This window comes from Sugiyamaella lignohabitans, chromosome C (assembly GCF_001640025.1).
Source record: "Sugiyamaella lignohabitans strain CBS 10342 chromosome C, complete sequence".
Lineage (NCBI taxonomy): Eukaryota > Fungi > Ascomycota > Dipodascomycetes > Dipodascales > Trichomonascaceae > Sugiyamaella > Sugiyamaella lignohabitans.
In genome coordinates this window covers 2,438,619-2,466,480 of record NC_031671.1, presented here as the reverse complement: position 1 = coordinate 2,466,480, position 27,862 = coordinate 2,438,619, and the positions used below count along the sequence as shown (strand labels likewise).

The window sequence follows — 27,862 nt, the reverse complement described above, 5'->3', positions numbered from 1 at the left end:
TAGTTTGTTGTTTGTTTGTTTTTTGATTTTTGTTTTCAATTAGAAACGAAACGAGATTCGAGATAGAATCAGTGCATTTGGATTCTGCGGAAATAGCGGTTTAGAGACTGGATTTCACAGTTGAAAATAGATCATAGGTATCTGTTGCTGACATCAGTCATCAGACATTAGAACATCTACAAACTTCTACAATCAGAAAATCAGCAAGTTCTAGAAGAGCATCAACATTTATAAACCGATTAACATCTACAACATCTATTATCTTCATTAACTCACTGATACCTACTACAGTATCAGCAGCATCAGCATCATAACATCTACACCACCAACATCAAACATGACAGTACTGACTATATCGTTCAAGGGCGAGTCGCGCGAGCTCAATATCGACGACGCCCTTCCGTACTCTGAATTTCTACAGGAAATAGAGAAAGAGACCCAGATCCCGGCCGAGTTTGTCAAGCTCATCACTGCTGGCCTGGGTGTGATCAAGGCCGATAAACTGGCCAATGGCGGTGCCACGCCGATTTCTAAGGTTTTCCACACTGAACAATCGCGAAAGAAGATTATTCTCATGGGAACTCCTATTAACAAGATGGAAGAACTGCAAGAAACAGAAGCAGCAAAGGCCAGAGAACATGCTCGATATCTCCAAAGAAGCCAGAACCTGCGTCGACTGGCGCGACGACCAGCTCGAACTCAGTCTGCTGTGCCTTCTTCAACATACACATTCCACAAGATCGAGCCTCTTGCTGGATTACCGCATCCAGAGAAAGCTCGTGCTTATTTAGAACGGTTACGAGATGACAGGGGTATTCGTGCTATTATGGAAAAGTATAAATGGTCAGTCGGAGTTCTTTCTGAACTGGACCCTGCTTCTAGCACCAGCCACCAGTCCCGACTTCTTGGTTTGAATACCGGTATGGGACAGATGATTCAATTGAGGATACGAACAGACGACTACCAAGGATTCTGTAACTATAAAGAGGTGCGAAAAGTGCTGTGTCACGAACTGACCCACAATGTCCATTCTGAACACGACCGCAAGTTCTGGGATCTGTGTAAGATTCTCGAACGAGAAGCAGTTGACCTCGACCCGTTTGGCCACTCTGGTCGTCAACTCGGACCTGATATCTACGACGGACCGGGATTCGGAGCTGATCTCGACGAACTCCTGGCTGTTGACGAAGGAGGACTGATCGGGTCGACCCAGCGACTCGGCACCCTCGAACCGCCATCCACCTCCACCTCCCACTCCCGATCCAAACCCACCTCAACTATCACTTCATCACCCACATCCACCTCCACAGCCACCACTACCAACTCCAGCCCACTCGTACCATCCACGACCACCGAATCCACACCCACGTCTCCGCCCACCGACGAAGACGACTCTGTCCAAGCGCGAATTCGCCGAGCGGCCGAAGAACGCCGACGCCACAACAAACAGACCCACGAAGAGAGCCAGGCCGGCAACTGACCTCTCTCTTCCCGGTACTTTTTTAATTTAATACACACATTTGCATTTTCTACTGGGGGCCGTGCCTCCGGCGGCTGGGGCTCCGCCCCAGACCCTGGTTGCTCCTCTCGCTGCGCTCGAGTCGGGAGGGTGCCCCGCCACCTCTCTTAGGCCGCGACCCCCGAATAATCTCGAGCGAAGCTCGAGCCTCGGGGTCTGGGGCGGAGCCCCAGCCGCCGGAGGCACCTGCTCCCCCCTGAAGCGCGCCCGCGGCAGCTGTGAAGATCGCGACATTAGAGATGTAGTAGTGAAGTTCGTGAAGTAAAAAAGAGAACACAGATGTTGCGACTGATAGCGAGGCAGTCGAGGTGGAGACCCGGGTTTAGTGGGCCGACGAGGCTTTTCCACGGGTCGTATGGGGCCCAGAGACAGGGCAGCGGGAATGTGGGATTGCGAGCGTACCTGCGGTCTCCGACCGTGCCCATCCTGTTCCTGCTGGGCGTGGTGTCGTCGGAGCTCATGTATATTATCAAGATCCGCAACGAGAACGAGACCATGTCGTATAAAATGCAGTCGCGGATCGCGCTGCTGACCGATCTCATTCAAAGAATCAACCAAGGAGAAAACGTCGACATCGCCAAGGAGATGCTCAATGTCGACCAGTCGTCGCTCGATAAAACCTTCGAGGACGTGTTCAAGGAACTCCAGGAGGCCGAAGACGTCTGGATCCAGAAAAACACCGACAGGGCCGCTGCCGCTGCCCCGGCCAACGAACAACCCGAACTGGTGAAAGTCGACGTTCCACCGGCCGTGGCACCCCGTCAATCGACTGGCGACCGCCAGACCGCCAAGTTCTTATAGTTCCAATTCTCTCTGTACATAGCCAATTCACGATTTTCCGGGAAGGGGGCGTGCCTCCGGCGGCTGGGGCTCCGCCCCAGACCCTGGTTGCTCCGCCCCAGACCCTGGTTGCTCCTGCTTCGCAGGAGTTGGCCAGGACCGTCCACGGACCGACTCGAGCGTAGCGAGAGGAGCCACGGGGTCTGGGGCAGAGCCACGGGGTCTGGGGCAGAGCCCCAGCCGCCGGAGGCAGGCAGGGCACCGCGAGGGTTTAGAAGAAGTGGTATTAAATATTAAGAAATAGAGGAGGAGAGTTACTCGAACTCGTCCTCGGAGATGAAAGCGCTGGGCTCGGAGTCGAGCATGGCCTCGTCGTCGTCGTCTTCGTCGACAAGCATGCTGTCATCGAGGACGTAGGTGGTTTTCTTGGTGGCGTTGCGAGACGGCCTGGCTGCTGCTCGTGGGATGATCTCGTCGTGGTCTGACTCGTCGTCAGAAACAGACTTGACTGGAGCTTTGGGTTTGGCTGCTGGTTTGGATGCTGCTTTTGGTTTTGAAGCTGCTTTTGTAGCAGGTTTGGCGGCTGGCTTGGCAGCAGCAGCTTTTGGAGCGGCCTTTGGAGGAGGCGAGAACTCGTCGTCATCGTCGTCGTCGAGGGAGAAGATGGACGAGGTCTTGGTCGTGGTGGCAGGCGAGCCGAACTCGAATTTCGAGTTATTACCCACAAATGAGTTCATCAGCTCGTCCGCATCGACTTGGTATTGGTCTTTTTTAATGGGTGATCCGAAAATGCCTTTACCAAAGATCCCGCCAGCTTTGGGAGATGTCGTTGCTGCTGTTGGTTCAGCGAGAACAGGTGTTTTAACTCCGATTTTGGTTTGAACAAGCTTATCCTCGTCTTTGACAGTGGCTGATGGTTTGCTTGTTTTGGCAGCAGTCTTGACAGTGGTCTTGGATTTGGCAGTTTGTCCTCGTCCAGTGAGCTCTTTAGGCAGGAAATCGCCGTCACCGAGTTCTTCGTCGTCGTTAACAACAGATGCCTTGGCCTTGGCCTTTCGTTTAGTAGGCTTTCTCTTGCCCTTTCTCTCGGGAATCATCGACTCTCGCTTCTCTTTATCATCTTCGTAGAACTGCTCCCATCCTTCAAGGAACGCATCCAAATCGATATTCCACAGATCTTTGGCTGACAGTTTAAGCAGTTTCTTCAACTCCTCTTCCTTCTCGTCTCGTTGTTTCAACAGCTTTTCGTATCTTTCTCTGGTAAGAGACCAGATAGCCATTCCTAGGAGATAGTCGTAATTGGCTAACGAGGGTTTGTTAGCATCTGCAACGGCAGCAGCTGCTGCTTCGTCTTCCTCAATCTCATCGAGAACCATGGAGATCTGTGTGGCCTCCTCTGGATCAACGTCAAACACGGGAACACCGTCTTTACCGAATCTTGGGAACTTGAGGTCTTCTAACTCGGCAATAAGTTCGGATCTTCGTCGATTAGACACTGTCAGTCTCTTTTCAATGATGAGTTTAATGAATCGAGCTTGCTGAGAAATCTTCTCCAGCTGGTTCTGAAGTTGATTCGACATGTGATCTTTACGTTTCTGGTACAGTTCAAGACGAACGTAGTAGAACTCGGTCAAGATTTGCTCGGGGGTATCATATTTCTTAAGACGTCCTTGAGGATCAAACAGCACCATGTTACCCAAACTAAGAGTGGTTTGAAGTTTGAATCTATTCTCTAGACCCTCTCTGAGACTTCGTTCCATTTGCTCACGGCTAAGTGTCACCACAAACTTGATTCCTGTGCCGTGTTCTTCTGTCATGTCTTCAATAAACTCTTTACCAGTTTCCTCTCCACGAGACTTGACAATCGATTCTAACAAAAACTCTTTCATGGTGTGAGTCCACATCTTGATTGGAAGTTCAGTGATTTCCACTGTGTTATCGTCGATTTGCTCAATAGTACCAGACACCTTGAACTTGTCAGCAGCTATTCTCTCCAAAGTACCGGTCCAGCCTCTAAACCAAGGAGTCATAGGCTCGAGATCTTCGCCGTTCATGAGTAGACGAATATTCTTGACCAGATCCTCGGGATTATAACATGGGATATTGGTACTCCATCCAGTACCAATACCTTCACCGCCATTGACCAAAACTGTGGGGATAATCGGTGCATACCATTCAGGCTCGACAGTAGAATCATCGTCTTCCATGTACTTGTACAAGGGATCATCTTGAGGATGGAAGATTTTTCTCGTTAAAGAGTTCAACTCGGTGAAAATATAACGAGGTGCCGAAGCATCTTTTCCACCCATGGCACGAGATCCAAAACTTCCGTTGGGCATCAGGAAATAAATGTTATTGGAACCAACAAAATCTTGCGCAAGACCAACAATGGTTTGGTACAGCGACTGTTCTCCGTGGTGGTAACCAGTGTTTTCTGATACATAACCACCCAATTGAGCTACTTTGATTTCGTTGACCAAGTTACGCTTGAAACAACCGTACAGAATCTTACGCTGACCGGGCTTGAATCCATCCATGAGAGACGGGATAGATCGAATATTATCGGCCATTGAAAACAAAATCAACTCCTTGTTAATAAAGTCACCAATAGGAATATCGTCAAGATCCGGGTCCAGATGTGTACCAGGCTTAAAGGCACGCAACCAGTCTTTACGAGCATCGGCTTTCTTCTTACCAAAAGCAAGCTCAATAAGTGGTTTATCCTCTTCCTTTAAGCTATCAAACGTTTTCAAGTGCTTGTCGAGCTGTGTGAAATACTCTCTACCTTCAGTATTAGGTTCAGACGTACCCAGACCCTTATAGTACTTTTGTTTCCAAATACAAGTTTTACCCTCGGTGTCTCTCCACTCTTCATATTGAGGCATGGTATAAAACGGAATCACCTTGATCACTTTTTTGCCTCTCAAAATCGACACTTTGACAATAGGAGTAATAAACTCAACCAAAAACCCGGGAATCGACAAAAGTCCGGGGAACGACGAGTCCAAAAAGTTGATAATCAAACCTTTGATATGACTACCATCGTGATCCTGATCAGTCATGATCATAATATGACCATATCGAAGTCCCTCGGTACTGGTATAGTGCTTTTTGTGCTGCAAACCCATGATCTGTTTAATAGCCTGGATTTCCGTGTTCTTCATAATCTGGTCATGAGAAGCGTCTCGCACGTTCAACAATTTACCTCGCAATGGGAACACTCCATAATAGTCACGTCCCACGACAGCCAGACCAGCTACAGCCAGAGCCATAGCTGAATCACCTTCAGTCAAGACCAAAGTACATTTATGACTTTCTCTAGTACCAGCTTTGTTGGCATCTTCAAGCTTCACAAACCCAGTCAGTCTTTTCTTCTTGCCACCATCCTGCTTTCTCAGTTCCTTATCAGCATTTCTAGTAGCAATATCCTGAACACTCTCAATAATAGACGTTCTCAACACCTTTTTAATGAAATCCTCAGGAATAACACACTTGGATCCAAAAGCAGTACTTTTGGTGGTCAGTTGTTCCTTGGTTTGTGACGTGAAAGCAGGATTGTCAATCAAACAGTTGATAAATACAAACATGTTATTTCTGATCTGAGCCAGTCTCAAAGGAGCATTCTTGTTCTTCTTCTTAACATGTTCTAGAATCTTATTAGCAATCTGATCTGACACATAATTAACATGAGTTCCGCCTGAAGTAGTGGCGATAGAGTTGACAAACGACACCTGGTTAAAAGCATTACCGTCAGATACAGCAAAAGCCACTTCCCATCTGTCATTAATCCGCTCGTAAATTACAGTCGGTTTAGGACCAGCAGGAACCAGAGGAATCACTGGCAAGATCCTGCCAATCTCCTCACCACCCTCGGGCACAGGAGTTCCTGCCCGTTCATTAACAACATTCAAATTGACCTTCTCCTGCTCCTGCAGCGCTGTAACAAACATATCCACGTAGCTCTTAAAATCCTTAACTTTGAGTCTCTTGCCATTCAAACTAACTGCCACGTTTCTAACAGTACCGCACAAATCGTACACTCTTCTCCGCATGACACCCAGAATATCCTCGTCCAGCTGCTCCATACCAAACAGCCTCAAATCAGGCTTAAAAGTGATCTTCGTAAACGACTCGGGTTTCTTCAAATCCACAATCTTGGGCTTGCCCACCTTCGTCATATTACTCGTCCACGTCTGTTTATACTTCTTAGCCACGTTGGCATCAGCGGTCTCGACCGTGAACTCTGTCGAGAAAATATTACACAACTACCAACCGTTAGTGACCGTTGCCAATATGCGCTGCCTCCGGCGGCTGGGGCTGCGCCCCAGACCCCACTGCTCCTCTCGCTGCGCTCGAGTCGTTATGTCGACGGTCCCGGTCTCCTGCGAAGCAGGAGCAACCAGGGTCTGGGGCGGAGCCCCAGCCGCCGGAGGCATGTGCACCCCCGGGTACTTACCTTGGCTCCGTAACCGTTTCGGCCTCCGGTGACTTTCTTTTCGTTGTCGTCGTAGTTGCTCGAGGTGAGCAGGTTGCCGAAAATGAGCTCGGGAATGTACATTTTCTCTTTCTCGTGCATTTCGATGGGGATTCCTTTACCGTTGTTGTAGACGGAGATGGTGTTTTTCTCCTGGTCAATTTCCACTTTGAGCGTGTCCATTGAAGGGTCGCGGATCTTGTTGTCGGCAGCGTTGACGAGGATCTCGTCGAAGATCTTGAACAGACCAGGGCAGATGGTCACTTGTTTGTATCGCATGGCCTGTGACTCCTGGTCGAATACCCACATTTTCACCTCGGTGTGCTCTACTGAGCCAATATATGTATCAGGACGCTTGAGAACGTGCTCCAATTGCGACAGTCTCTGGTACTGGTCCGAGGCCGACTTCTTTCCTGTCGTTTTCTTTGGTGTGGTCTTAGGACTGGGGTCAGAAACTTGAGTTACACCTCCATTAACAACAGCAGGTTCAGGAGTACCACCAGCAGACAGACTCTCTAAAGAATCATTACCAGGTTCAGAGATAACTGTGTTGGTATCGCGTGTTTGAAGAGCAGCAGCGGCTTTCTTCTTGGCAGCAGCAGTGCCAGTAGCAGGGGTTTTTCTGGGTTTCTTAGGAGCAGTACCGCCAGTAGCAGCTTTGGCAGCAGGTTTTCGTTTTTTAGCAGGGGCTTCGTCTAGCTCAAAATCAGAGTCACCGCCATCATTACCACCGCCAAAACTGAAATCGCCGTCTCCACCGCCATAAGCGTCGTCGTCAGAATCATAAATCTTGGACTGTTTCATTGTTCTCGCAGCAGCCCTGGGTTTGGCGTTCTCGTCTTGAACCGCCGTCGTCGACAGTTTAGCCATTGTTTTTTATTCTTTCTTCTCTGGCTTGAAACGGGAGAGTTACTTTTCAAATGTCACCACCGAAACAACCCTGTCAAACCCACTACAAACGACTTCTCTTCCAAACAAAAAAAGACAAAAATGAATTTCCAAATCAAACAAACCAAAAACCAAAAACAAACCAAACAACCAGCAAACTCAGAAACAAAAACCAAGTTTCACCGAAAAAAAGAGCTGTCGAAAGTGAATGTTATCAACAAACGAACGAGGGATGTTTATCTGTTTATATAAATAAAAAATAATTATAATCACCCCAAAACGCGCTAACGCGTCTACTGCATGTTTAGATCGGCATTTCTCTCCTCAGCCTCACCTCCTTCCCATCTGGGGGTACTCAGGGGGTGAGACCCGGGCAGCCTCCGGCGGCTGGGGCTCCGCCCCAGACCCCGCTGCTCCTCTCGCTTCGCTCGAGTCGTTTCGTTGGGGGCCCATGCAGGTTCTGGGGCCGGGGTCGGGGGTTGAGGCGGGGGGTCTGCCTCCGGCGGCTGGGGCTCCGCCCCAGACCCTGGTTTCTCCTGCTTCGCTGCTTCGCAGGAGTTTTCAGACGCTTCTGGGGTCGTCCACGCAACGACTCGAGCGACAGCGAGAGGAGCAACCAGGGTCTGGGGCGGAGCCCCAGCCGCCGGAGGCAGCTCGGGCACCAGTACGGCTGAACCCCGGTTCGTGCTTTACCCGGACCGCGCGGCCGCCCCATCGCCACCGCACCACCAAACGACCTCCCGCCCCCAAACCCGATTCGAGCGTAGCGAGAGGAGCAACCAGGGTCTGGGGCGGAGCCCCAGCCGCCGGAGGCACACCCCGCCCGTACAATTGCACCCCTGCTGCGGACCTGGCGGTCGGACTATGCTTGTAACGAGACCGAGACCGATCGGGTTTAAGGTGCATGGCAACGCATATGGTCGCAGGTAATAGCAATCTCATGCGGATGAAAGCACGCCAGAAGGCGCAGGGTTTCGGCAGGAGGGCGACTGGTCACTAGTATAAATAGAGGCGAGTCTAACCTAAAATCACGGCCACGGACAATTGCTCCTTTGTACACCATCAGTTGACTTTTTAACCGCCAATTGCCTGAATTCTCTTGAAAAACAATGTCAAAAGCAGTGAAAATCGGATCTCTAGCCCTTGCTGGTGCTGGTGGATATTATTTATATCAGACCCAGGTCAACCATAAACAGATTCTTGCTAAACAGGACACGGACAGAATCATCAGTGCTACTCAAGAAACAGTAGATGCTTCTAAAACAGCTCTTGAACATAGGTACAATGAGGCCAAAAACGATCTGACTTCCCGGTACAACGACGTTAAAACTGCGGCTGACGGAGCTTTCGATGAAGCTCGTACCAAAGTAGACGCCAAATACGCAGAGGCTCGTAAAGCTTTTGATGCCAAATACAACGAAGCCAAGGGAACTGCTGCCCAGAAAACCGAGGAGGCCCGTAAAGCGTTTGATGCTAAATACAACGAGCTCCGCGACAACGCATCCAAAACGGCTGAAGACGCTCGCAAACAGACCGGAAAGACCTTGGACGAGCTCCGTAAGTCAGTCGACCACGGTCTCGACAAAGCCGACCAACAGAGCCAGAGCTATATCACCTCGATCAAGAACTGGGTCTCCGGCAAATAAACCCCCCCTCCTTTCTCACTCGGACCACACCCGTGCATTCACTCACTGACCCGGTCCGCTTTTCTGTAATTAATAAATAAATAAACAACTCTCCCCATGCCCTCTGCAAAGCGGAGCAACGGGTCCGGGCAGCGCCAGGCCGTCGGAGGCACTTGCCAGGGGTGTATATGCAGGGTCTAGGGGGATGCCTCCGGCGGCTGGGGCTGCGCCCCAGACCCCCCGGCTCCTCTCGCTTCGCTCGAGTCGGGTGTCGGGCGATGGGGTAGCGTGGGGTCGGGTGTGAGGGGCTGGCGAGTTTGAGAGGCTAGTGGGGTTCGTGGGTTGAGGTACGGGGGAGGTCAATTGGTTCGCTGGGGTCATTTGGGAGCCGGGTCGTGGGTTTTCGGTTGAGAATGAGTCGGATTTTACTGATAGAAGAATAAAAAAGCGGGTTTCTGGTGGTCGTTGGAGGTGGTTCAGGGTCTCTCGATGTACGCCGATCGTGGACCCTGCGCATCAGCTGCATATCTCATCACTCGAACTGACACGGGTCTCTCCAATGTCAACGTCGACACACTCACATGACCCCCCTACCCCGATCCCGGCGCCCGCTCCGCGAAGCGGAGCACAACAGGGTCTGGGGCAGCGCCCCAGCCGCCGGAGGCAAACCCCCCTTCCCCCAGCAACCCGGGCCATGTGACCGGCTGATCAGCCATGACCCGGAACTGCATATGGCATCATCACCCGAGCACGCTGGCCAGCGTCAACTGACTGGGTTCTCGAGGCCAGATCGGTCCGGCTCACCACAAAACAAGGGACCCGGGGCCATACCACCGACCCCTCACCCCTCGCCACGACCCGGCCTCCCCCAACACCATGCCACCCCACACGCAGTCTCCTGCGAAGCAGGAGCAGCGGGGTCTGGGGCGGAGCCCCAGCCGCCGGAGGCATACCCCACACCACCGCCCCTCGTATCCAGCAGCTCCAAGAATAACCTTAAACGCGAGCAGCGGGGGCCTGAAACAATTGCGCTTCTGTTGCTCTGCTGCCCCACCCCGCATTCTTGCCAGCCCACCATCCGCATGCGGACGAGCGTTATTCAAACGCGGAGCTGTAACCGGCACCCTCTGACCACATGAGACTCGATACATGCGGCTGCCCGGCCACATGAGCAGTCTGCCGGCGCCACTGGTCCCCGGGCTCGAAGAAGAAACGTTAAGGGTCTCGGGTGTGCCTCCGGCGGCTGGGGCGCTGCCCCAGACCCCGTTGTGCTCCGCTTCGCGGAGCGGCAGGGGGTGGTGGGGAGAAAGAGGGGTAGCGGGGTCGGTGGGCGGATGGGGAGTATTACTGATGGGAGGTGGGACATGCAGCGGCAGGTCTTTGGCTGACGGGTGAGTGGGTGAGTGGTGGTGCGTGCAGGCCGGGGCCCACATGACTCCCCGGACACAGATACAACACCGCAGACGCTGTCCCCCAGACGCTCGTCGTGGGCCAGCCGGGCAGGACCAGCACTAGCATCGACGCCCCAGCCCGTTCGTCCCAACTGCACCGTGCAGCCCGGCCCAACGCAGCTCGAGCAGCGAGTACAACGGGGTCTGGGGCAGCGCCCCGGCCGCCGGAGGCTCCTGCCACTCCTTCAACAAACCCACCCACCGTGCACTACTGACCACATGCATGACAGTTTAGTACATGGGCCTAATGAGCATTTGACCATATAAAAACATTTACCATTGATTTTGTTTGTGATGTCAAGGACGAACTGTATTAACACTGCCAGTTATTTTTGTTTGGTTTAAGTCCGTTGTTGTTCGTCTCGATATTTTCGATATCCGAGTTTTTAGTCTGATTTGGTTTTTTTCTGACTCTCGGGTTTTTTTATTATTATAATAATTGGCACTGGTGATTTCAGTATTGGCTGATTGGCTGGTGGTCGCGGGGTCGTTTATTACAAACTCTGTATTCTGATTGACCCACTTGTTATTTCCTAACTGTGCCTGTCTTTTCATCCTATCGTTCCAAGTTCTTTATTTCGTTCATTGACTGGTATTTATAGAAGTGGCCCGAGTTTTTAGTCTCGACTCGAGTTTCCTCCCGTCACGACCGTTAGACTATACATTCACAGCAGAAGCATACTGACAGATCATTTGTTTGTTCAACTTTGTTTTCGTTATTACTTCAGAACAGGTATATAAGAAAAGGTTTGTTGTGTTTATTGGTAAGAATCTGAGTTGGTTTGGTTTTTGGTGTTGATTTTAGTGGTTATTTGGGTGGAGATTTTGGTTCTAACGTAGGCAGATTTCCAGTTTACCTGTGTCTTTTGATCGTCATCCAATATTAGGAGTAGAGTACTAGTGTGCACTTCAGCTATCGATAGTCAGTTTGCCGACTGGTTAGTGCTTGGTGTCTTTTGTCGTTGCCTGGGCCGTCACGGACCCGTTAGGCCGCCGTCGTTTCTATTGATAGATACTATTGGTCTTGCCATCATTTATTACTCATACTCGGATCATACTCGGACTTGTACTCGTAGTCTGGTCGGTGGTTGAACCTTTGATCAGACTTTGATTCGTAGTCATAGCACTATTCAGTGGTTGAACTCCTGCTCATAGTCAGTGACATACTCATAGTCGTTGATCCGTCGTTGGTCAGCCTCTGGTTACTGTTATATTTATTTAAGTACTTGTCGTACTCATACCCATACTCATCATACTCGTCGTCTCCATACTGATCTTCTTCTAGCTTTAAAATCTTCTAGCTTCAATCGTTTGCATTTCATATCACAACTCTACTTCGCATCATGTCGACAGATACTCCATCTATTTCTCAACTACCGCCTATATTAGTCCTTTCTCCACATACATTAAAGACTGTCGACCCAGACGCCGAGTCTCTATTTTCACTATGGACCGTCTTTTCGAAATGCAAGAATTCTATTGAAAATGGCCGCAGACTCGAGAATATGTCTTGGAGACTGTGGAATAGAGAAAGGCTGTGGAACAGCGATGGTGGTCTTGATATAGATACTGGTGACTTGGTATCTATTCCTGGTGCTGGTTCTGGTAAAACTCAAAATTCTTCACAAGTATCAGCTGCTAAGGTCGAGAACGGGATAATTTCTACGTTAGGTGCTGCCAATTCTACTACTAGTGGAAAAGAAAACTCTAGAACCAGCCATAGAGTTAGTACAACAAAACCTGATCTAACTCTGATGGCTGCTGTAGACAACCCGAGCCCTTCTTTGCATGATTTACCAGCTCTAAGCCCAACCCATTCTCCTACCAATCTCAACCATAATCATCATCATCCGCATAAACACATTTCGTCTGAAGAACTTCAACATCTGTTTCAGCTCGTCAATTCGGACCAAAAAACGCCGTCTAAATGGGGTACTTGTTCTAAACAACAACTAAAACCATCTTCTCAATCTGAATGTATTCTGACTGATGGTGAATTAACCCCCACTCCTAATTCCATACTGGATTCCAAGCTTGTCGCATCATCTATTGGCCCTGCAGTGGCCACTGCAGCTGCTAAAGCGGCTGCCAGGTCAGTGACAAATATGACAAACATTTCTCCAGCATCATCAACCACCCCCATAACCAGTACTGAGTCGAATAATGCGCCTCGTCTATCAGCACCAAATTCTTCTATTCCTACGAGTAGAGAACTCGGTGTTGGTAGTTCATCTGGCAGCTTAACCGCTCCTAGTACTACAGCTTCTAGCAGTATCCTGGCCAATAATTCCGGAACCACTACTCCATTGCTTAGAAGTGCCAAAACCACCCCGGCCCCATCGCGTACAGTATCGTCACTGTTTTCTAGACCAAAGACCACAAATTATGCATCGTCTACTTTACAAGAAAACAAGCGCCCAGTAACAGAACTACCTCTTCCTGTACCAACAAAACCAACTGCATCTGCTACTTTTTTTGCGAGAAACTCCAGAAGAAGTTCCAGCTCCCAATCAAACCCATTTTCCCACTCTAGAACCGCCCAAAGACGGTCCTTTACCACTGCTCCGGCTTCAGGTGTCGGTGCCCCAGCTGCTCCAACTGCTCCACCTGCTCCTGGACATACTTTGAGTAGCGTTTCCAAGACTTCAAGACAATCTAGAAGTTCATCTAGTAACGTGATGGCGGCATCTATTTCTCCTCATTCTGATTATTCACAAGCTATCTCTGATAGTTCTGATGATTTATCTGACACTGAGTCGGATTCTGATGATGAAAGATTGAGTCGCCGTCATCGCTCTGCCACGTCGACGTCTATTGTGAGAGGATTTTCTCCGTCCAACATCTCTATTTCGGTTGTAAATAGAAGTGCCTCTCAGAAACGTATATCTCCTGTTCCGACAACGTCATCTTCCTCTTGGAAACCCACCAAAGCAAGACCAGACAAGCTCCCTCGAGAGAAGATGTTCTTTATTGAGTCTTCTCCCTCTGATAGTGAGTTTGGAGGCGAATCTTTATCGTCAAGTGAGGGTTCTGGCGCGCCGAGTAATGGCGCTGCCCCTCCCAAGCCTTATAACCTGGCTGATGCTATTGGTGGAGAGCGCAGTCCTCAACCGCTGGAAGAGTCGTCAACTGCCAAAGCTCGTGACGAGTCGGTAAGCGAGACAAATAACAGTGGCAGCTCGGGTTCAAACAGCGTCGTTTCACAGCAGCGACAGCATGGCCATCATCACCACCATCACCATCACCACAACCACAGGGAAGAACGTAAACGGTCGTCTCTATTTGGACATACCAAATCACAGCCAGCTCTATCAAAACTTGCGGCACCACCGGTGAGTAAGCTTCAACAACTTCACAAACCGACAATTAAAAATGACGGTCTGACCGATGAACAGAAGAAGATTAATGCTGAAAAGGCTATCATCACTGATGACGAGGATGATGAAGACGAAGATGAAGACGACATTCATGACGACGATGATGAAGACGACTCGGCATGGGATTCTGTTGATGATGAGAGTGATTCCTCGTTTGACGAGGAGTCTCTCTTTGTTCGAGAAGAAGAGTTACCAAAAAAGCCACTTGTACGACCATCACTTCTTTCGTCACTATTCCTCAACCGTCAAGATATTTTACAGGAGCAAATGAATGCCAAACAAAGGGAATCCAGCCCCTTTGCACCTGCCACAGCCCCTGGTCCATCTTCGTCTGCCCTGACTAATGAGCTTAAAGCCAATAGAGGAAACCCCACTCGAAACGGTCCTACAGCACTTCCCATTAATCCTACCGACACCATTCTCAACGCGACAATAGCCACCCATATTCCACCACCCGGAGCCCTTTCACCAAGGACCACTCGACGAAATATGCTTTCGACAGAACTTTCGGAGTCTTTGCGTCGAAACTTACTTTGGGAGCGACAACAGAATGGAGTCCCATCTCTAGGAATCAACGGAGCCAACAATTCCACCTCTACCATGGTACCGTCAGCCGAGTCATCAGGAGCTACAAGTCCGACTGGTACTAACCCCGGTCTTCTCCGTCGCAGCCATACCTCAACTGGTGTCATGACTATGAACAGTTTGGGGCTAAATAACCCAAGCTCGAACCCGCCTACCCCCGACGTCGAGGCCTGGAAGGAGGAAATGGACGACCAGAACGTGGATTTCAATTACCACGCCCGTGGTTGGTAGGTCAAAAATTTGTTAATTTTATAATTACTGTAATATAGTTTATTTATTTCTTGATTCACACCCACTCCTCGCGAAACCCCCTGTGTCCTGCTTCACCGTAATTTTAAGCTCAACGACTCGAACGAAACTGGGTCTGCCTCCGGCAGCTGGGGCTCCGCCCCAGACCCTGGTAGCTCCTCTCGCTTCGCTCGAGTCGTTTTCGTCGATGGCCTCGGCCATCTCCTGCGAAGCAGGAGCACCAGGGTCTGGGGCGGAGCACCAGGGTCTGGGGCGGAGCCCCAGCCGCCGGAGGCAACTGGCCCCTTCCTCCAAAAAATTTCTAATAAAATGCTCTATTAATTCTATATGCGTATCATCAATCGTAAAAAAATAAGAAAACAAAAAAAATACAAATCATTTTAAGCGGCTAGCCAGCCTCATCCACCGCGAGCCCTTCTTGGGACTCACGTCAACCGACTCGACAACCGAGTCATCTATGATCTGTATAGACTCGGATGTACTCTTCAGACGGACCTTCTTGTGGTTGGGAGCTTTCGAAGCAGCGATTCGAGTCTTTGACAGAGTTACTTTGCCATTCGATGTATCAAACTTCATGTCAATCGAATTCAAGATGTCCTCTTCATTGGACACGCTAATACTCTCCGGCTCCTCAAGAAGACGAGACAGCTCATCTCTGTCGTCGGTGATTTCTCGGCAATAGCTAGCAAACTTTCTTAATGCATCATCAACATCATCCTTCTTCACATCATTATCATTATTCTCCAAATCAGCCTTTGCATCTGACTTGGGTGTCTCTAGGGTATCAACCTTGGGTTCTAATTTCGGACCAAGCTTCTTCGCAGATGAGCTTTTGTTCCAAATTTCTATCATTTTAGCAAAGTTTTCAAACTTATCGATCAAGTATGGGTTGCTTAGAGTGCAGCCAATAGCGTTCTGAAGCGAACCGTCATTGACCTTCTTGCGACGGCAGTGCTCTTCGATATGGCCATTGGTAACATCACACTCGCCTTCACAAAGAGTAACTGCTTTGTAGAACTCAAGTAGTTCGGTCTCGTGAGTGTCTAAAAACTTGTTCATAGGAATCATCCACGGTTCCTTGAGTCCAAATCGCACTCGGTTAGCAAATCCTTGTAGCATTTTGGTAATTAGCGTCAGGGATCGCTGGACATTGCCGGTAGGATGGGTTCTTGTCAGTCCAAACAGTTTGGGATTCAAAATAGCAGGACAGAAAAACCGCAAAAAGAGGAATCCCGCAACTGAATTGTAAACGACATGGCCCTCATCTCTCTTGAGCTCGCGAGATAGCTGTTCTCGCAACCGTTTGAAAATCAGTTTGAAAACACATGGCATATCGTCTACTGAGTTTTTTATGAGGTTCCACAAGTATGTAGTGTACTGGCACAGCTTCTGCTGATTGTCAGCAACTGTAGTTTCAACCTCTTCAGGTGACAGACCTTGTTGTGCAAGTCTATCAGGATCAATTTCAAGGTAGACAGCATTGTGAACCACTTTACGTGCAAAAACGCCAACAATCTTGTCAAGATAATCTGAACCGCACAACTTCATATACCGCTCTAGCGATTTAGTAAGCAACGAGTTACCTCTAAACAGAGTATTGCCAAAGTTCTTGCGAATATCTGGAAAGTTATCAGGATCCTTTTCATGGGCCTTGATAGTTTCATGGACCTTTTCAATATCGTAGTCAATGAGCGATACAAGCCATTGTAGAGCTTGACAGTTTGAAAGCATTATCTTCAAGAAAATGTCGCTCAGACGGTTGATATCACCAGTAGCCTCTGATATTTGGACAGTTAAACTGTTGCTCACGTCACTCAATAGAGAGTCCAATTTGGCGTACTTCTCAGCGGCCAACACTTTTGTCTCATCATAACCAATCTTAAGACATAAATAAAGATCAAAGTCGTACTCTCGTTCGGCTTCAGGAGTGTAAACCAATGGCAACCACTTTTCAACATCTTCGCACTCTCTCATCTTCTGCTCGTCGAGGACAATCGATCCGATGGCCACATCCATGATAGGGCTTACAGCAGCAGACAATCTTCTCTTCAGTACAAGCTTGATAGTGGGTCCGATAACTGGGAAATCATTGAGAACAAAGTCCTCTCTCCAGAAAGGAGCACTATTGCCCTGGCACACGAAAGTCCTTGCCCATACAACATTTTCAAACTGCACTTCAATATACGTATCGCGGAACGGATTGATATCGACGCCAGACTTGTCACTGTCTTTGATTTTGCCTTCAATAATTCGAAGGTTGATCTGTCGGCACACTCTCATCACCTTTCTGAGGTTCGGTACTAAATCACCACCAACTGATGAGGACAAGTTGGATGCTACTGAGACGCTGGATGCAGAAGATGCCAAGATAGGGGAAATCTCTTTAGAAACAGGCGAGGCAGATATAGTACAAGGTGTCGAGAGAGAGAATATTCTGTGCAATGCAAATGCTCTCAATGCAGTAAACCAATCGTAATAGTCACTACTATTTTCAAAACGACAGAAGAATAAATGCGACTCTCGAGATTTGTTGGGGTGTTCGAACTGTGTCTCCATAATAGCGTCTTGACAGTAGACATAGACCACCCTGCGACATTCGAAGACTGAACTATCGATTTCACGCACTCTCGACGCGAATATTTTGGTCATGTCGATAACTTGTACCAAAGAGCCATCAGCTACGTGAGTTAATCTGAACACACCACTTTTATCCAAAGAACCAACAACCGGTTGCCACATGCCTTCTTTGCTAAAAACTGATACCTTATCAACAGGCTTTGTTGGCTTTGGAGAAAACGCAGCACTGTTCTTTCGACTGTTCTTACTCCTGTAGTATGGGAAGTACACCTCGAAATGACCAATGATTTGTGCTTCTTTACCTCCCAGAGAACGAGGAGGCAGGTCATCTCTAGGAACAATCCATACCTTTTCTTGCATACCTCGAGGTTTCAAGGACGAAAACAGTAGTAAAGATGATAACCACAGATTAAAGTCAGATTCTGAGGTTGGAGAAAGAATGATTCTCGATGTGGTGCTTACACTCGGTGGTACTACCAGCTCCATATATCTCTTGTGTGGAGTACCAACGACAGTAGTCCGACGCAAATCCGAGATCACAATAGCCTCTTTGTCGTCTAGTTTGAGGGTTAGAGAGCCATCAGACCCGATCACACCCGTTCCCAAGACCCATTCAGAACAATCAGAAGAGATCCACTGCACAGGACATTCCGATTGTAAAGACTTGTAGTTTCGCATGGAAGTACGAAGATTTGGTTCTAGAGACTCCCACATGCTTCTCAAAGAGTCTGCTCTTTTGGCAAAATCCAAAGAAGAACTTAAACTATCGAGACTCTTCTTTTCCCTCACCGTCTGTACATAAGGAGGAGCGTGAGAAATGCCGCCACTAACAGAACGACTACCAGGTTGTCCTGAACCGTTGTATAAACTAGAATCCGTTTTAGTAGTCGAGTCGTTGGTGCGAATACTGTGATTTGAAGACTTGGATCCATCTTCGTTTTCATGGTCCTGTTCACTATCTTCGTCCAAGGTTCCAACAACGTAATCATCAAGATTACCACCCATCGGATTAGGAGCTGGAGGAGGACTGTTCATGGCCGATGCAAAAGGAGGACTACCGGTGGCAGCCATGTTGGAAATGCCAAATGCGCTAATAGACGAGACAAGAACATCGCTCGAAATAGGATTACAAATAGCTGGGGTACTGGTACCAGTGGATGCAGTGGAACTGTTTTGTGATACATTTCGAGACACTGCGATACCTGCCTCGATACCAGGACTATGCAATGAAGAGGTTGAAATATTACGAGAAACAGAGAAAGGAAATGGTAATGGAGGCGATGCAGGGGTAATAGTGGAACCATTAGTAGCAGCAACGACCTTTGCTTTTTCATCATCAGTGATTTCAGGAAGTCGTTGTGGTAATGCGACAGACGACGAAGTGGCGATTTTGTTGACGCTAGAACCCGTAGTCTGAGGAACGATACCAGTAGGTAAGTTGTTGAATACTGATCCAGTGGGCGATGGTTGACTGGAATAAGTCGACGAAGCACCAGAGTGAAGAGGTCGTAAACCATTCGATGCTAGCTTATTAATAGGGACAGGAACGGGAAGAGGCGAAGTAGAGCGAGGTCCTGATATACCAGTTGAATCAACAATATCAACGGGACTTACACCACCACTCATTCCATGACTAATAGTAGTTCCATTACCATTAGCACTACCGCTGGCGTTACTGACACTTCGACCAATGCTAGCTCCACTGCCACCAACACTACTACTGCTACTGCTACTGATGCTACTAATACTTGTTGGACTGCCAAATGCGGCTTTGAAAGACTGTGCTGACAGAGATGCTTTCAACAGTCGTCGTTTACTAGTTTCAGACCTCTTAGGCTTGGGTGGCGTATTCGTATCGCTAACACTCAGACTAGAACTGGTGACAGAAGATGATACTATGGTTTTATGAGTCGATTTGGCGTGTCGTGATTTGGTTGGTATCGGCACGGGAGAAGGTGATCGTGAAGCTCCAGGAGCTCCTCCTGCTAAAGTTGACGGCGGTGGAGCAGGTCCTGGAGTTGTGGCAGGATTTGTGGACTGGCTCTTAAGAGTCGAAGAAGACGTCTTAGAACTCATCCTAAACATTGTTAGTATTATAATAACTCCGACCCGGTAAATCCGCCAATCCCCATCGAATGTGGTCGGTCGTTTTCAGTGAAACCCAAACAAACTCCTCCAAACTCAACAACCAAATATCGCTAGTACATCTGTTGACAACTACAAACCATCTAACAGATAAAATGTCGAACCGTTCACGTATTCTTGCCCGTCTCAATCTCTTCACTAACTTCTACCCTCAAGGTATCCAATAGCCAGCCTTCTGACCGAGCACTACCAAAGTTCTTGGTAAAAATACCGTCTTCTCAGCAAACCCCCTTTCCAAAAGAATAAAACTTACGTTGTCCTTATCCAAGATACCTATCAAACGTTACCTGCAAATGGAGTTTGAAAAGGTGAAATGGACGTGAAAAAGCAGATCGTGATCCTAATAGCAACGATATCTCCTTGAATGATTATGACTTTGTCGACTAAAAAAAAAAAAGAAGAGGTCGAAGAACAAACGTTGCCAAGCCTACCAGTTCTAGGGGTAGTCGAAAAAAAAAATAAAGCTTGACTTTATAAAATTTGCAGTCCTAAGACTGGTGGCACGAAAATAATGAACAGCAAGAAAAGATCTGAAGGAAACTAAAAGTTATAGTGGTGATGGAAAAGGAGTTAGTTAGGTCTGCTGCTAGTTAATAATGCACACTGCACGCTACTTGGAGCTGAGGTTAGTTAGTAGTTTAGTTGCAAACTAACCCGTTAAGCATGAGAGCAAACGGTCGGAGTGCTGCATATCCGCATACAACAATAACGTCTTATTTATTACCCTAAAGAAGGAGGGGGATGTACATAAACATTTCTTTTTGTTCACGTTAGGCGTTGGCGGGGGTGGGCTGAGTACCGGGTTAGCCCACAGCACGCAGCTGCTGTTATGCTAATAGGAGCGGAGTGGGGGGTCCTGAGTTCAACAATTACATTATTTCCGAGTGAGAAATGACATTTTTTTAAGAGGTAGGCTTAAATTTGTGGCTCAGGTTGAATAACCAGGTCAGGCTAAGACAAGGGAACAGTCGAATGTGAGTGGAAACGAGAAAGTGATCAGTGAGAGGGCTGTGTTGCTTACTCGTTCTCTGACTCGCTCGTTCGCTCGGGTCGTTGCAACAGGTCTTAAATGCGAGACAGTACGGCACCAGGTTCAAGCGAGAGTGTCTTAGGCAGGGTCGTGGCACCGTTAGAACTGGATATTATCCCTAGTATCCTTCATAGCCGTTATAAAACCATTTTGGATATATTTACAGTCGACATGTCCGATATCTCCGGAACTTCTTCTGGGCTCAGCTGTCATCAGACTCGCTAGCCTGAGTCAGAAGTGGGCTCAGAAATGGGCTCAGTTGGCTCAGTGGACTCAAGTGGGCTCAAGTGGGCTCAGGAGTGGGCTCAGTTCTTTTGAACTGGATCTCAGCACTGGCTGTAATTACCCCTGCAGGTACCGAGTTAAACTCCCCAAAACCAGGCAAACCGACCACCTGCCAGTCAGTCAACCGTTATCTGTCGTTGATATTTAGCCCAGTTCCTGGCTCATCGATTACAATTCCGGCTAGGATAAAACCCGATTAAGGCTCGATTACAGCCCAAACAAGAATGACAGCACCAGCTGGATAATATCACCGTGATACCCGGGCACACCTGAGCCACAATTTCACTTCTATACCAATATTAATTTCGGATCAACTTGTTCTGCAGATATCTGGATTTAGGCGAATACGTTTGTTTCTAATGCATATGCCAAGCCAAAAGCAATTCCTCACAAGTCTGACATCTGTGAAAAAAAAATATCCAAAAAAATCACCCTCCACCAAACCGATTTTGATCCTACTGAAACAGACATACTTTTAGCCACTGAATAGGGCCACACTGAACTTTGAATCCGTTTTGAGAACCTATTACTGAACACAGATTTAACCGATATTACCATGATCCCGTGTCGAGTGTAACAAACATGGTACGGCAGCGGGGTGCTTCACGTGTGAATCAAAAGCTGCATATATGCCCAACGTAGCAACGTTTCAATATGATTTTCATTAATTATTTTGACCTATGGTTGGCATGTAAAACAGCACGGCAAATTTTCGGAACAACCTTAAACTGGCAGCCCACGAAAACATTGTTCGCGCTAGTGTGACCGTATACAAAACGGGTTAGTTCAGATGCTTAGAATGTAGATGACTTTCCCCCAAGCCGTACTAGTCGATTATTGTTGAGGAGGAGCCCCCCTAGCCCGGATTGCAAAACCCGAATTTTTCCTTCACTTTGTTTTATATTTTTTTATGATATATTTCTCGTTGTCTTCTAGATCTCTGGAGTCGGAGCTAATAACTGCCGAACCCGGCTGTGTCGGTGTTCCGAACCAACTGCTCCTTCCATATCTGTATCAATGAGTGCATGCAGTGTCTAGGATTCTGTGCAGCAAGCTGCCGCCAGGTTTCTGCTGTACCAACCTGTACGACACGGGAATAATTTTGGTGATTCCTTGACCCGTGCTGCAGATTTTTATTTATCCAAGTAACCTGGGTCTAAAAAGCCGTTGGAATTACCGAACACGATCTCGTGACTTGAGCTAGCAGTACATGCCGGAGCTATCAACAATGGGATTGTGATCCGGCATTTTTCTGACAGAACGCTGATCATCCCGTGATGAGCCGGCTTCCTCGCATCTTCCAGCCGCTGCCGTCCCTGTCTGGTGCATGGAAGAATCAAACCTTAACTTAAAATCCGCTGCCAATTCTTTGTGCTGAGCTTCAGCTTCCGCATATGGATTAGTGTTGATGAGGTCCGTTTCTCGTACCCGGACCACTCAACATCGAACAGGGGTCGGTGTGTACCAGTCCGAAGACCGGGAACCCATCATTTCTGACTCCCCGAGTCCCGACTCGAGTCGAGGCGTCGAGAACGCGGTCAAACGCGAAGTTCTATTGGAAATGAGTACAGCGGTTTGGGGCTGTAGGGAGATGTAACAGCGGCTTCGCGAGGAGAGTCTGAGCTGAAGAGCAGTTCGAGGTTGAGGTTTGATTGAAGGGTCCATCTAAGAGGTATATAATAAAACATCAAATTGAGATACATATAACTAATATAAAATGTGGGAAAATCTAAACAAGAACAACCAATCCTATAATGAGCCAAGGAACGAAGCTAGAAGCTCTGATCGTTGTTGAACTGCTGGAGGTGTCTTCTCCTGGGGCTGGAGAGCTACTGGCGCTAGAAGGACTGGGATTCTCACTTGGCAACACAGAAGCTGAGGCTGGTTCATGGCCAGACTCAGAGGCAATGCCGCCAGACGCTTGTGGAACAGGCAACTGGGGACCACTGTTCGAGCCCGCTTGAGAAGAGGAAGAGGAAGAGGAAGAAGACGAAGAAGAGACAGATGAGCCTGATTTCTTTGGTGGAGGCAAGGCGTTGGGACTGGCGCCGGAGTTCTCTGAAGAGGGCAGGTTAGGAGCAATTCCAGAGGCTTTTGGACCAGAAACAAGAGAGTTAGGTGTAGCAGTTGACGCAGCATTCTGAGGTGTTACAGCTGGAACAGACACTGACGATGGAGAAGAAGATTCTTCTACGGCACCAGGTCCAGCAGATGTGTGAGACTTTGAAACTGTAGGTGGGCCAGAGTTAAATCCATTTTCAGTTTCGCTGGGTGGACATGGCACGGTTACCGTCACACTTTCAACAGAGGTGGTGTAGAACGTCTTACCTGCTGAAGTAGAGCAAGGTACGGTCACAGTGGTCAAGCTGGTGACTGTAGTATAAGAAACTGGCTCTATGGAGGTCTGTGTACACTTTTCACAAGGGATTACCTTTGTGATTTCTTCAGTGAATGTACTGTACAAAGTGCTCCCACTGAAAGTAGAGTATGGTACCGTGTGTGTTTGGATGCTGCGAACTGTCGTGAGTGCCACATTCGAAGTAGAGACTTGAACCGATGATGGAGTATTTTCGCCTGTGGGAGAAGAGCCGGTACTAGCGCTTGCAATTGCGGATATTCCTGTGCCAAGTGTAGAGGTGCTAGTAGTTGCAGATGCCGATACTTCGCTTGCTTGAGGCCCAGCTCCAGAGGTGATTGACGTGGGACTACTAACAATTTCAGACGATGATGCTGATCCAGCTTCTGATACTCCGCTTGTTGGTGACCCAGATCCAGAATTACTGAGAACGGTTCCAGATGATGATGTTGCCGATTGAGTTGCTGATAGTCCTCCGCTTGTAAGAGACCCTGCTCCAAATGTGCTAGACGGGAGACTGCTTGTGAGACCGGCTCCAGACGATGTGGCTGTTCCAGCACTATTTGGGACACATGTGGAAGGTTGAACTAGTGGTGACATAGAAAGACCGTATACGGAGTTTGCCTCGATGATGGCCGCATTCAAACCGCCATCCTGACAATCGATACCAGCTTCATCCAAGATTTGCTCAGCAAGTGTTACCAATTGTTGAATATCGCCTGCAATAGTAGCTGTTATGCTTACTGAAACAAGTCTACTGTGGAACTGATCCAAATAACCGATAGCAGTTGCCACGGATTGAACACCTTGAAGGGCGGCACTAGTAGCAGTAGGATCCTGTGTATCAGCCCTTTTAGCGAGTGGTGCAGCGAGAAGTTCCGCCAAGTTGACAATCAGCTGCTCAAGAGAGTTTATGAAATTCTGGACTGCTATTTCAACCGCCATAGGACTAAGAGGAAACGCTTCCAATGATGCCAGAAGCCCTTCGTTTGCTGACGCAATTACAGCCAGCGCACTATCAACAGCTCCGGCAGGTGTTAGAGAAGTAGAGGGAGGAATAGTGGTGGAGGTAAAAGCAGACGAAGATTTGGGAGCCGGTGTGATAGAAGCCAATGGAGAGCTAGGGGTAGAGAATGAGGAAGTAAAAGGTAAGACGGAATTCACAGAACTCAAACCCAAGTTTTCACTACTAGTTGAACTGGCAGCAAGACTGGGGCTAACGACTGCAGTCGTAATGGATGTCGTTTTTGAAATAACGGCTCCTGATGATTCCAATCTCATAGCGGTGGAAACAAATTCAGATGAGACAGCTGTACTTGTAGCAGAAGGTGAACTTATCAATGGAGAGCTCGAGGCCACTGTGGAATGAGATGTACTACTTTGAAGTTGGCTTGATTTTCCACCAATAGATTGAACTTCAGTTGATTGCGGTCCAACAGACTGGTGCCCAGATACCATCGTAGAGTGAGACAAAGAGCTAGAAAATGCTGGTTCCGATGATTGGGAACCAGATGTTAAAGATCCTGAAAACGATCCCTCTGAGGCAGTAGATGTAGATGCTCCGGAACTAATCGATGGATTAACTTGTGTTGAGGTGGTCGGGAGGATTGTGGAGGAAATGAAGGAACTAGTAGAACTGACCCTAGTGCTACTACTATTAGCGAACGGTGCACTAGATAAACCAAACGAAGCCAATGGAGAAGACGAAATTGTGCTGGATAACTGAGAACTGGTAAACAGCGATTCAGTAGAGGCTATCATCGACGAGACAGGACTGGGGGTAGAACTGGTTATACCAACAGAAGCACTTAATGTTGATTCTGAATTAGAAGACTCGGAAGCGGAAGGCTCAGTGGATGTCGGTGACCTGGAAGTAGATGGTTTAGCAGAAGACGCTGCTGATGTTACAACGGAAGAGAAAGCTACAGACGACTCGATAGCACTATTTGAAGATGCTGCTGAGGTTACTGCCACCTCAGATGAAGCACTAAAAGAAGCCACTGAGGTTATTCCAGAAGACAAGATTCCAGATGACTCAAATGTGGAGGCAGTAGTAGAATGCGTAGAAGACTCGACCGAGATGGTTGTTGAAGCAGATGAACCTGCCACACTAAATGTTGTTTCAGAAGAATAAACAGTAGAGACCACTGACGATACTGGTATAGAAGACTCAGCGGAAGAAGCTACTGACTGTATTGGAGAAGATACAACTGACGACTCAACAGAGGTAGGGACGACAGACGACACTAATGATACAACTGCCGATGAAACAGAAGAAATCTCCACTGAAGAAGCCGATGACGAGTTCTCAGAAACGGGTACATTAGATGATAGAGAGGAGGAACTTAAGCCAGAAGCTGATTCAGCAGAAGAAGCGACTGAGGTTAGTACAGAGGAAGCATGGATAGAGGATACAGCAGAAGAAGCTGCTGAGATTCCTGTTGAAGAAGGTGCAAGAGATAACTCGCTTGAAAACGGTCCGCCAGAGGAGAGAGGTACGGAAGCTACCGAAGTTGTCGTGGAAACAGGAGTGATAGACGAGGCAAGGATAGATAATTCAGTAGAAATTATTGACGCTAACAAAGATGTAGGAACAGCAGAAGAAGCTACTGCCAAAGAAGATGGTTGGCTTGAAAATGATACGCCAGATGAACCAGGGAACGACGACTCTGCAGAAGAAGTCTCTGATGTAAGCGAGGAGGATGGAGCGAAAGATGAAACGGGGAACGAAGATTCAGCAGAGGAAACCATCGCGGAAGACGGAACAGCAGAAGATTCACTGGAGAATGGTACACTCGATGAGCCAACGACAGAGGATTCGGCTGAAGAAGCAACTGAGACGAACGAGGACGATAGAGCAAAGGACGATGATGGGAAAGAAGACTCAACAGAGGAAATCACTACAGACGAAGGGACAGAAGAAGATTCACTGGAGACTGGTACACTCGATGAGCCAGCGACAGAGGACTCAGCCGAAGAAGCTACTGATGTCAACGAGGAGGATGGAGCGAAGAACGATATGGGGAAGGAGGATTCAACAGAGGAAATCACTAGGGACGAAGGGAAAGAACCAGATGAAGAGGACTCAGTAGAAAGAGCAACTGAGACGAACGTAGAGGATGGAGCGAAGGAAGATACTGGCAAGGAAGATCCAGCAGAGGAAATGGTTGCGGAAGAAAGGACAGCAGAAGATTCACTAGAGAATGGTGCACCGGATGAGCCTGGGACAGAGAACTCAGCAGAAGAAGCTACTGATGTAAACGATGAGGATGGAGAGAAGGACGATACGGGGAAGGAAGATTCAACGGAGGAAATTGTTGCGGAAGAAGCCCCTGATGTAAAGGAGGACGATGGAGCGAAGGATGACGGGGGGACGGATGATTCAGCAGAGGAAATCGTTGCGGAAGAAACGACAGCAGAAGATTCACTGGAGAAGGGTCCACCAGATGAGGCCATAGAACTTAATGATGTGACTGCAGAAGAGGCAACTACAGATGACGTAGGGGCTGCGGATATGGAAGAACTCGCTGAGATTGCTGCCGAAAAAGGAACGGCAGACGACTCGCTCGACAAGGATGCTGCGGATGCACCTGTGACAGAGGACTCTGAGGAAGAAGCTACTGATAGGAACGAAGTGGATGGGACGAAGGATGATTCAACAGAAGGAGCTGCGGATGTTGCAGAAGCAGAAGACTCGCTTGAGTTTGGTACAACGGATGAGCCAAGGACAGAGGACTCAGCCGAAGCTACTGATGTAAACGAGGAAGATAGAGCGAAAGATGAATTGGGGAAGGAAGATTCAGCAGAGGAAATCGTTGCGGAAAAAGTAACAGCAGAAGGTTCGCTGGATGGGCCAGGGACAGATGACTCAGCAGAAGCCACTGAGACAAATGAAGAGGATGGAGCGAAGGACGATGTGGGGAAGGAAGGTTCAGCAGAGGAAATAATCACTACAGACGAAGAGACAGCAGAAGACTCGCCTGTGAATGGTGCTCCAGATGAACTGGGGACAGAAGACTCAGCAGATGTAGATACTGTAGCTGAAGCTTCTGAAGAAGAGGAGTCGTTCGAAGATGTGGTGATAGCTGTAGAGGATCCAGCCGATGAAGAAGTAGCGGAAGAAACAGCTATAGAGGAGGCTGAAATAGCAACTGAAGAAGATGCAAGTGAAGACGAAGAGAAAACGGAAGAGGTGACAGAAGAAGCAACAGAGGACGCGGTACAACTGAGAGTGCTAATACCTACTGGTGAACAGCTTACAATTGGTCCTGGAACTGTGGAAACTTGCCCAAAAATATTAGAAACTGGACTGTTATTATAAGTTGTAATTAGGTTATTGATGACATTTTCCAAGGTCTCAAGAACACTCACCAGTGAACTGGAAATGTAACAGGGAAAGCCAATAGAAGATGCCAAGGTTTGCAATGAATCATATATGTCGACTAGAGTGGCAAGATCGGGAGCCAAGAAAAGCTGGGTACTATCGCTCAGATCTGTAGAAATTCGGGTGATAAGAGACGA

General features: G+C 48.2%; 7 protein-coding genes across 7 annotated transcripts; 4 read left to right on the top strand and 3 right to left on the bottom strand.

The window, feature by feature from the left end:
* Positions 1–337: 337 nt before the first annotated feature.
* On the top strand, positions 338–1,480 carry AWJ20_4497 (uncharacterized protein; the record flags this gene model as incomplete). Its single annotated transcript, XM_018881572.1, has 1 exon — positions 338–1,480. One exon carries the CDS (start codon positions 338–340, stop codon positions 1,478–1,480), a length of 1,143 nt encoding a protein of 380 aa, XP_018734153.1.
* A 1,133-nt stretch (positions 1,481–2,613) lies between these two features.
* Positions 2,614–6,477, bottom strand: TOP2 (DNA topoisomerase 2; the record flags this gene model as incomplete). Its single annotated transcript, XM_018881571.1, has 1 exon — positions 2,614–6,477. One exon carries the CDS (start codon positions 6,475–6,477, stop codon positions 2,614–2,616), a length of 3,864 nt encoding a protein of 1,287 aa, XP_018734152.1.
* Positions 6,478–6,659: 182 nt separating this feature from the next.
* Positions 6,660–7,643, bottom strand: TOP2 (DNA topoisomerase 2; the record flags this gene model as incomplete). The annotated part of the gene is made up of 1 exon (XM_018881570.1): positions 6,660–7,643. One exon carries the CDS (start codon positions 7,641–7,643, stop codon positions 6,660–6,662), a length of 984 nt encoding a protein of 327 aa, XP_018734151.1.
* A 1,127-nt stretch (positions 7,644–8,770) lies between these two features.
* Positions 8,771–9,307, top strand: AWJ20_4494 (uncharacterized protein; the record flags this gene model as incomplete). Its single annotated transcript, XM_018881569.1, has 1 exon — positions 8,771–9,307. The coding sequence occupies one exon, from the start codon at positions 8,771–8,773 to the stop codon at positions 9,305–9,307; it is 537 nt and encodes a 178-aa protein (XP_018734150.1).
* Positions 9,308–12,080: 2,773 nt separating this feature from the next.
* Positions 12,081–14,930, top strand: AWJ20_4493 (uncharacterized protein; the record flags this gene model as incomplete). The annotated part of the gene is made up of 1 exon (XM_018881568.1): positions 12,081–14,930. The coding sequence occupies one exon, from the start codon at positions 12,081–12,083 to the stop codon at positions 14,928–14,930; it is 2,850 nt and encodes a 949-aa protein (XP_018734149.1).
* A 393-nt stretch (positions 14,931–15,323) lies between these two features.
* Positions 15,324–19,601, bottom strand: BUD2 (Bud2p; the record flags this gene model as incomplete). Its single annotated transcript, XM_018881567.1, has 1 exon — positions 15,324–19,601. One exon carries the CDS (start codon positions 19,599–19,601, stop codon positions 15,324–15,326), a length of 4,278 nt encoding a protein of 1,425 aa, XP_018734148.1.
* A 4,653-nt stretch (positions 19,602–24,254) lies between these two features.
* On the top strand, positions 24,255–27,662 carry AWJ20_4491 (midasin (predicted); the record flags this gene model as incomplete). The annotated part of the gene is made up of 2 exons (XM_018881566.1): positions 24,255–24,701; positions 25,485–27,662. 2 exons carry the CDS (start codon positions 24,255–24,257, stop codon positions 27,660–27,662), a joined length of 2,625 nt encoding a protein of 874 aa, XP_018734147.1.
* Between the last annotated feature and the right edge of the window lie 200 nt (positions 27,663–27,862).